At 39.8% G+C, this 10285-nt stretch overlaps 1 protein-coding gene across 1 annotated transcript; it reads left to right on the top strand.

Annotated features, from left to right (window-relative positions):
- The first annotated feature begins 2460 nt into the window (after positions 1-2460).
- Positions 2461-9861, top strand: bckdha (branched chain keto acid dehydrogenase E1 subunit alpha). Its single transcript, XM_062552340.1, has 8 exons — positions 2461-2610; positions 4926-5102; positions 5377-5463; positions 6258-6366; positions 7511-7672; positions 7913-8119; positions 8254-8395; positions 8577-9861. Exons 1-8 carry the CDS (start codon positions 2500-2502, stop codon positions 8917-8919), a joined length of 1338 nt encoding a protein of 445 aa, XP_062408324.1. The 5' UTR covers positions 2461-2499; the 3' UTR covers positions 8920-9861.
- Positions 9862-10285: the final 424 nt, after the last annotated feature.

The following is a 10285-nucleotide window of genomic DNA, read 5'->3' as shown; positions in this document are numbered from 1 at the left end:
TACATCAGATCCAAAACATCATGAAACAACAGAAGTAGTTAGCTCGCTAGTCAACGGGAGCTAGCATAGAGGGAAAAATAGCTAACGCCAGAGCCACAGTATAAACAAAGCTCTACTTCAACCCTCTCTGGTATAAACATCCAACACAACAAATTAATAAAAAAAAATAATGACACACCTGAGGTCTGAGGCTCCTTCCCAACTCCTACAAAAAGCAACAATGCTAAATAACAGCGACGTTAACTATTAGCTGTTAATTGCTAACCACTGTAATAAACAGCTAGTTGCAAGCTAATCGACAACACTTCAAGCTATTCACGTTTGCAAGGATAATCCTGCCTGTCCCGCAACAAACACAACAACGTGATTGCAGTTTACATTTTTATTGTAGTACACAACAAAATGTCACTGTTTTCTGTACTCTGGTGTTCTCGTCTGTGTTCATACCATAGTAGGGCAATGTTTAGCGTTACCATGGCAATTTGTACTTTCTGCCTTGCGCTGCAAGCAGGCTGCAAGCAGGCTGCAAGGGCGCATTTCTATACGTCATCGGTACGCCCCCCATCTCTACCCAGAACTGTGCCGGCTGCGTTCCCACCTAAGCGCACCCGGGTAACATCTAGAAGTAGTACTAGGGGGCTAGTAGGGTGAGTTCCGGGTAAGAAAATACCCGAGTTTTGCGTTCCCACATACAGCCACCCGTTTGATATCCGTTTGACATCCGGATGTCTCGCTCATGTGGGAAAGGGACTATAGCCGAAAGTCAAATTGACAACTTCTGAAATACTTGTAAAATGTATGTTGTGAATGTAATATATTCATGTGTGGTCTTAAATTAATACTTATATGTATGTTATATGTAGTAATATGGGCAACAGCCTGATCACGGTTTCATTGCAATCTAATGTATTTGTACATAGTTGTAGACAAAGAACTCCACTATAGAGTTTTAGACACCACACCCACTCAGGTATAGAAGTCCTGCTGAGTCAGGGTTGGCTGGATGAATGAAAATGAAGCTCTTCAATTCATTCATTCTGTCTTCTTCTGATTCTCTTGGCTACTCTCTTTTCTCTCTCTTGGCTCTGGGCAAGAGGTCACTCTGATCTCTTGCACCCTCTCTCTCTCTCTCTCTCTCTCTCTCTCTCTCTCTCCCTTTCTCTCTCTATCTTTTGGTTTCTTTATGGTTTGTTATTTTCATTATTTGATACATTGTTTTATCTGGTGTAGCATTGTAACTTGTTAAGGTTTAAGTTCAAGTTTAGGCTACTGTTTGTTTTGAGGTTAAGTTTACTTTCTCCTTTTGTTCCTTTGTTTGATGATAATTACTGATATTACTTCACTCTTACATTCAAAGGCTCAAGGCCTAATAAATGTTTAATTTTCCTCGCGCAGTTTGCATATCTCTAAAGTTTAGTGTGCCATGCCATTCTCTGCCATAGCTAACAAACTAGTTATTTGGTAATTTATTAGAGGTACAATATAAATAAATAGATAAATCGTGTTTTTTCTCCTGCCATTTAACTCCACATATCTACTGTTCCATTGTTCTTCACCATGTAAAAGGAGAACGTCCGACGTGTTTAGCGCGTTTGGGACGTGTTTTGCACCCATTTACAATGTGTTTCCTCACTGTCCTAAATATCAAGCAATGCAATATTGCAAATTCACAATCGCAAGAAAACCAGTTGAGTCTAGACATGAAGAACATCTGACAAGGAAGTTCAGGTGAAATCTGTTTTAATGACGTACTTGGCTTCGTGAGGAACACAGGATTGCTCCATAGAATTTAGTTTATTTATTTATTTATTATTAAATTATCATCACCATTATTATGGTTACATGTTTTTGATTATTTATTGATTTATTTTGTTTATCTACTTGTTTGGGGGTTTTGTTTGTTTTGGTTCATTGGTTTGTTTTGGTTCATTTGTTTGTTTTACTATGGTCTTCTGTAGAATTCTAGGTGAAACAGGCACTGTTCATATTTTTAAATGAAGGTTTAGGCCCATAATATGTATGTGTAGCCTATGTCTTATGGTCAAATCAAATTTATGAAAATGTTACACATTTGTAAAATTATATTGGGGCCTGTTGTTCAAACGCTGTCATCAGCCTACTCAAATTGCATTATTCATTTACTTATTGGTTGTTTTTGTCTTTAAATCTGTAAACTGATACCATACATGCTATGGCTCTGATGCTACCCACTGATCTATAAAGAATACTTCTTTATAGATCAGTGATGCTACCACGGTGATGCTGCGATTTCTGAACGTATTCTTTTCATCATGTCATTCATTAAGGCCTTAATACGCAAGCATGTGCAATAAAAACCAAACGGAAACATGCGAATGCGTTAAGATGATTAGTATTTCACCTTAAAGGATAAATCATGAGAATGTTACATTTACGGGGATCAGTAGGCGGAAATTGCAGAATTTGTAGGTGCCTACGTAGCATGTGGAGCCGACGGCCTCTCAGCACCTCCGCAGAAACATGGCGGCAGTCAGAGGAGTGAGACTATTTAGAATTGGATGCTATGCCACTCGGCAGAATTCAACGCTGAAAACACCTCGGTTCCTCCAACTACGGGAGTTCCGCGTAAATGTAAGTTCAAATTTCAATAAGTGCTGTACATTTCTGATTATGGGAAATACGTGCTATCGTGGAAGGCACAGTGCACAATGTAGCTATTGATTGCAAGCTGGCTAACATGAACATACTAGCAACAACGTTAGCAGGCTAACGTTATTGACATGCAGGTTTGTTTTGAACGCTGTTATGCAGCAAGTAGGCACTGTGAGCTAAGTGGTACAGAATACACAAATACAACACGTTTAGGTGATAGTGGTAAATTAAAGTGGCTTAACGCAATATTCCATGCATCTGTAGTTTGACCTGTTACAGCTAGCTAAAGTTGGAAGGGCAACCTATGTTATTGTATCGATGTGAGCTCAGTGGACAAACAAAACGTAGTGTCAAGTAGCGTGTGAAAAAACACAAAGTACTTGTTTCAAACATGTTAAATGTTTCAAATAACAGCGTGGTTTGCAAACAATTCATCACCCAACACTTCGCCAGTTCCCTGTAACATGATTGGTCAAAGACGGGGGCGTGCAATAGGAGCAGAATTACCGGACAAGGTCCTGCTCAATGAGATGTGGTGAGGAGTGAGGACACCTATATTGATACTCGTTTTGAGATTGGAAAAACCAACTAATTTACTAACTTTTCCATTGTGTATGCGTCCGTATACAGAACCCGACGCGTGAACAAAAAGATGCAACATTGCTACTGTAGCTAGTAGGCTAGCCATGAAATAACCTTTAATGTTCAGTCAGGAATGCAGTCAAACTTGAATGCTAGATTCAATGAGATATTGTTTGTAGTTGATGCTAGTTTAAATGAGTGATGACTCATGTATATTTTAAGCATGAATTGCTGGTAGACCTACATGACCTCGGCACAACTTCTCGCATGATGCTGTGTTTTTTCTAAGTGGGGTCTGTGCGTTGTTGTGACAGTCAGACAAAATAAGTCTCATTTCCATAGTGCATTTGAAGACAGGGGTAGAGCACCCTTTTGTATATCATCTCCTATACTTTCATACAAAATTCATCATTTCCGTTGGTCTTTACACTATAAAAGCTATAAAAGTTCAGACCTTACTTTCCACCAGCAAAATCACATGTTGAGAGCAGTGGTACTAGCCTGCTCCTGAGCCTGCAAGTTTTCCATCTTTCCCTGTTTGACTGAACTGGTCAACTGAGCTCCCCAGATATTGTACATCAAGAGTGTGCTTGGAACAGGGGGAAATTGGTCATATGCAGAGAATATGTAGTGGCAACCCCAGGGCCAAGGTCGAGAACATTTGCAATATAATGTTTGCATAACAACATTTACTATGCAGAACTAGAATTCAGCAACAGAAGGTGGGTGAAACATAGCCCTAGCTTTGACCAAGTCGTTTTGTGGTTCAGTCTTCTTTGTTTTATCTTCCATACACTACGTTTAGCCAATCAGCATGTTCCTTGAGTAGCACGGAAGGGAGGGATGTAATTTCATTGGGTGTTGAGCACCAATGGCACAACCTTTTGGATTGTTCCTTCTAGAGTTTACCCTCTACTGTTGTTGTATCTGTTTCAAAGATGTGTTGAAAATTGATATTGCAATTATGTGTAAAGTAATTTGCCCTAACTAAACGGTGCCTGGTTATTTTGGAGTGGAGCAAAATAAAAGTCAAACAGGAGTGCAAAGAATTATCAGGGAATTGTTTGGCCCTTCAGGCAATTAAATGTGTGAGGTGACCAGACCAGTATGCTCAACAGATATAAACCTTTCTTTTCACTCCCATTATTCATGAATTGAAGTAGATGTCAGTTTTCTTTCAATGCACACAAAAGTCACATTCCTCTCAAATGTAGTTTACAGTTTGTTAAAATCTGCTCTTTAACTATTTACCAAGATATCAGTTTGACAGATTTGGCCTATAAAAAGATGGCGAATAAACAGCATGAATCGTACACAGATGTGCCTTGTACAGCTCACAACAAAAGACCTCTCTAAAGTTTTGTCACTCAATACAATATCACTGATGCCAGTTAAAGGAAGTGTGCCACTGGTATGCTGACAATGTGAAAGTGATCACTACTATCTATGTCTGTGTTTCTATGTTACCATTTTTTTATTTGAGGTTACTCACTCATACATAGTAAAGGACTGCAAGTGTTCTGCAGTCAAAGTCGAGGTCAAATTCCATCTAGGACATGTGTACAACTTCACAGCAAACCAAGGGACACTTAGCATTGAATTCACCATTTTCCCTGGTGCTTGCAACGTCCGGCATGCCTTTCATGTAGTTAGCTTGTTAGTTTTAGACCAAAACACCTCACTGATTCTAATAATGACAGTCAATGTTGCAGGGAGTTCACCGGCAGCAACCCTTTGACTCCTCAGCGGAAAAGCCACAGTTTCCTGGAGCATCTGCTGAGTTTGTTGATCAGCTGGAGTTCATCAAGCCCAATGTAATCTCGGGAATCCCTGTGTACAGAGTGATGGACAGACAGGGGCAGATCATCAATCCCTCAGAGGATCCACAGGTTGGAAAACATCTAGAGCTCAGTCCTCCTTAGTGTTGTTGTGGTCTAGACATTATGAAATATTCCTCAGATTCAGATATGAAGCAGCATAGGTACATTGGCTTAGTTTTCTTTTGAAATGAAAGACAATATTTGGGATACACATTAAGGAATAATGAACATTTTCACAATTTGAGGAGAGCATGTATTAAGGAATAATGTACTATTCCAGAATTTGGTCTACAATGATTTTCTTGTCAAGCTATTGATTGATATTTTTTACTTCAAATTTCAGTTGACTAAAGAGCAGGTCTTGAATTTCTATCAGAAGATGACATTACTGAACACCATGGATCGCATCCTGTATGAATCTCAGAGACAAGTAAGTCCCAAATGTAGCCAACTGTCCCTCCCAGTGGAACATGTACAATTACTAGCTTTGGTGCAGGGTGAACTTCAGTTCATTATTTTTATACAAATCAGGTGATATTCAAGGACTAGTTTGATTTGTAAATACCTTTTCCAACCGCATAATGAAGTAAATAGGCAAGTAGAATGATTAAAGCCTGCCTTAACCTGTTTGCACTCTCACCACATAATCTGTATAGACAGTGGAGAAAACGTAGTTACATTTAATACAACTGTTAATGGAACTGCAACCACCCAGTCAGGTGCTAACATGAATGGTTCACTCAGCTCAGCTGACTATAAAGTGGGAGACAAGTAAGCACCCAAATGTTATGCTGGCTAAAAAGAATAGGTTGAAGGCTATTGTCTCTTGTCAGTACAAATGTTTTGCACATCATTCTCATGTGACATTTATGCATTTGTGTGATCAACTGACTCAATTTGATTGAAATGGTAAAATAATAAAATGTCATGATCAATCACTGAACAATTGTGACTTTGTGTTGTGCTTATGCAATTCCAATCAGCAAACTGAAGTAGTCTTAAACAACATTTCTTAAAATGGAATTATTTGTCCTTGACTCATATTTCAAAAATAACTTCAGACCTATTTGAAGTTGTCAACTTCCTTCTCAGTGTGCCTGCTCTACTGTATGTGGAACATGTACCCAATGGACAAATGGTGTTGCTGCACATGCTCAAATGATGTTCATCAGGGCATGTTCTATCCGCGTACTGAGAAATGTTAATGAGTACTCTTTGTTGTAGGGTCGTATCTCATTCTACATGACTAACTATGGTGAGGAGGGAACACACATTGGAAGTGCTGCAGCATTGGATCCCAGGGATCTTGTCTTTGGCCAGTATCGTGAAGCTGGTGAGAAGTTAATTTGGATAGTGTTCCCTATACCAAACCAATAATTAAGCTATTTTGAAATGTCTTGTATGGTTATACACATAACACATTATTCAAAAGAACAAGGGAATATATTCCATCAACCTTGCCAATGGAGGTGGCACTTAACAGAAATAGCCTGGCTTGAACTTGCTTAGACTTTCACTTGAAGCTGAAGCCATTCCATTAACTCAAGTTAGCTGCATCTTGCCTTTGTTTATTCAAGCGAGGCTTAGGTCAGCTGCATGTGTGCTCGTGCATGAGGTAGAAAAGTAGACCAAAACAGTAGATTGAGGAAAAGAGAATATCTGTTATAAAATAAAGGGAAAACTATAAACTTTCTGTTCGATTTGCAGGAACAGGATTTTTATTAGTCAGAAAATTGAACATTGAGAGAAAAATAATTGATAGTTGCCTACATAAATGTAAACAACTGATCTTTGAAATTGAATATCAGGGAATTTTGCTGTAGCAGTTTAAAACATGCTTGCCAGAAGGCATATATTTCCACGCAGAATTGGTGTATATCTGCTTACATTAGCTTTACTGCTTATGTCTCCTTTACTATGCCGTCATGCTACACGTTACACCATCACGGAGTGCAGATGAAGTAGAGTAGCAAGAGTCCTAGAATCATCATTCCCGTTTTCATCGATTCTTCGGAACTAGTGAATATGTAAATCAATGCTTGGTGACACTGTTTCAACTTCTATTTTTCAAGTTGTAGGTGATGAAAACATGGAAGCACAGGCTGACAGTTTGACCGTCTTTTGGGACTTTGTTTTTTGCAACACAGCTCGATTCAACTTAACTTACCTTCCTACAGAGCAGGCTAGTTCTGTGGCATAAACCCCCATAGTTACCAAGCTGGGATTCACGCAAACTACACTAATGGAACAGAACTCTCACTAAAATTAGTGAGACTTATTGAAATAAGCCAGCTTTAACCTTTAGCGAGGTTGATGGAAATCCCCCCCAGTTCTGCTTTCTCATAACATTTGGCTCTTGAATGGAAATATTTGGATTGATTTGAAACTGGGTGTTTTTGTTTTTTCAATGTAATACTGAAATACTGTATATGTTAGGTGAAGTCACATAGATGATTCTGGTTTCTGTTTTATTTTAGGTGTCCTCATGTACCGTGGCTTCCCATTGGACCTTTTCATGGCACAATGCTATGCAAATGTTGATGACCTCGGGAAAGGCAGGCAGATGCCAGTCCACTACGGTAGCAAAGACCTAAACTTTGTCACTATCTCTTCTCCGCTGGCAACTCAGATTCCACAAGGTAAGCATCCCACTCTGTACAACTCTGTGCAGCTTTACAGTAAACAGTCTCCCTTTACTGGCAACATTACAAAAGGCTATGACAACAACATGTGCACAGAAAGTGTATAAATTGTAAATAATATGTTGTACAAATGAAACAGAGATATCAGTTGCCACCATGCAATATTGTGTATGTGTTGTGTAAGTGTGTATGAGGAGACTGGCAGTATTGTTTGATTAATATGCTTCTCTATTCTAGCTGCTGGGGCCGCCTATGCCTTGAAGAGGGAGAACGATAATCGCGCAGTCATCTGCTACTTTGGGGAGGGGGCAGCAAGTGAGGGTGATGCCCATGCTGGGTTCAACTTCTCAGCCACACTGGAGTGTCCGCTCATTTTTTTCTGTCGTAATAATGGATATGCCATCTCCACACCTACCAATGAGCAGTACAGGGGTGATGGCATTGGTGAGTCAGTTGCTCGACCAACACACACACAAACACACAATTTCTTTTTTAATTTTGTAAGGCAGCGATTTGGCTTTTTGTTGTGAAGCATTTAAGTAGAGTGCAACGTTTCAATCTTCTTCTACACCACCTAGCTGCTCGAGGCCCTGGCTATGGGATGATGTCCATCCGTGTAGATGGCAATGATGTCTTTGCCGTTTACAACGCAACAAAGGAGGCTCGTCGCAGGGCGGTTGCTGAGAACCAGCCCTTCCTTATAGAGGCTATGACCTATAGGTATGTCATGCTCTGCCCCCCCCCCCCCCCCACATTAATTTGTTGACACTCAACCCACCAAACCATGTTGATGGTGGTATAAGGATTCACTTAACACTTTGCCTGACAAATACTTGGTAGATGCATGATTTAGTAGATAAAGTCACTCTGCTTAAGCATCTCCTCCTCTTCTCTCTTTCAGGATTGGTCACCATAGCACCAGTGATGACAGCTCGGCATACCGCTCGGTGGACGAAGTAAACTACTGGGACAAGCAAGACCACCCCATCTCCCGCCTGCGGCACTACATGGCGGCGCGCAGCTGGTGGGGTGAGGAAGAGGAGCGGACCTGGAGGAAGCAGTCTCGCAAGCTGGTCATGGAGGCCTTTGAGAAGGCTGAGAAGCGGCTCAAGCCCAAACCTGACCTGCTCTTCGAAGACGTATATCAGGAAATGACTCCCAACTTGGAGAAGCAGAAGGATGCTATGTGGAGGCATGTTCAGCAGTACAAAGAGCATTACCCAATTGACCTTTATGACAAGTAGAATAGTTGGACTAAGTATGGAATGTTAGGACTGGTGTGTTGGTTGAAATATTGTAGTGATTATGTGTGTGTGTGTGTGTGTGGGTGTGTGTTATAGCATTGTTAGAAATGCTGGACCAGATGGTTGAGAATGGGATGGTGTTCACGTTTTCCACTAGGGGCCTCAACAACACTGTATTTTAGTGCCTTGAAATGCATTGCAGCTTTTTAAATCTGGAATGACTGCTCATCACAAATATAAACTTGGTTGTCGCTTCATGTTTTGTTGTCCTTGTGTACTTATCTCTTTGTTTTACATTCTACACAGCCAGTAGCCGTGAGTGGAAAGGAGATGTTGGCATAGCAAAGCATTTGATTGTTAGGGAAAGGCTGTGGTCCTTTTAGATCTTTTATATTAGTTATTTATTGTATTCTTGGTTGTTTATGAGGTGTTTCAGAAACACAACTCCAAGGTCTCATTTGACATCTTTGTAGACAGCAAAAGCTTTGTCTTTCTGAAACAATTTTGCAGTGTCACATCCATCCTGCTTTTTCCCCATTCTTCAACCAGTCTGACAAGTTGCTAAAGTAACATTGAGGGTTTTTTTTTCTTTTTATTGGGGCTTCACTTCCTGGTCAGCTTTCTGTAGACACATAATTTAGTCTTTAAGCTGCTGAGCTGGAGGGAAAAGAAATGTTACTGAGATGTTCAGTTGGATTTTCTTATTCAAATTGAAATTTTCCCAATGCCAGTCACATATCAGCATTGCCTTTGTGAAGTGATAGAAAATCAACTTTAACTTTGTAACTTTTACTGGAACAAAGTAGCAGGCCATTGGCAAGAAATATTTGTTATTGTGGTGCGATTTTGGTTTGAGGTCAGAACAGTATTGAAAACCACTACACATAGGGATGGGGATTATTAGTAGCTGTGACTTTTCTGAATAAATGACATTCTAAATTACTTTTGTTTGTGAGATTGTTGTCTGTTGCTGATGGTAAGACACCGATGAAAACATTAATATTTACTTGCTGATTTTTTTTTGCTATTAAACCATAAACTTTAGCCTGGCTAATGTCAGACCTCTTAATCTAGATTAATTTAAAGCAAAGCCCTTAGACTGTATAGAATTTTGTAAAATATTCGTCAACTCCCTCTTGTTAAGGAAAATGCACATCAAGAGAGACAAACTAATCCATTTTTCTCCAAGGGGGAAATCATTCTTCCAAGGCTCTTTTACGACACATCCAAACATGCTCTAAGCTCAGTTTTAAACAGAAATCAGTAAAATGGTTAGAAAACAGTTTTGTGTACCTGTGGTAAAACCCAAACCTTTCACCATTTGGCAGTCTACATTTGATGACTGAGGTGTGGAGCTTTTTTTCTG

Source organism: Sardina pilchardus, chromosome 13, assembly GCF_963854185.1.
Source record: "Sardina pilchardus chromosome 13, fSarPil1.1, whole genome shotgun sequence".
Taxonomy (NCBI): Eukaryota; Metazoa; Chordata; class Actinopteri; order Clupeiformes; family Clupeidae; genus Sardina; species Sardina pilchardus.
This window is presented reverse-complemented; position numbering and strand designations above follow the sequence as displayed.

Bases quoted from the DNA above. Each gene is read 5' to 3' on its own strand.
- bckdha (XM_062552340.1), top strand. From the start codon at position 2,500: ATGGCGGCAGTCAGAGGAGTGAGACTATTTAGAATTGGATGCTATGCC. The intron at 6,367-7,510 runs GTGAGAAGTTAA...GTTTTATTTTAG, and splicing joins TGGCCAGTATCGTGAAGCTG to GTGTCCTCATGTACCGTGGC. The intron at 8,120-8,253 runs GTGAGTCAGTTG...TACACCACCTAG, and splicing joins GTACAGGGGTGATGGCATTG to CTGCTCGAGGCCCTGGCTAT.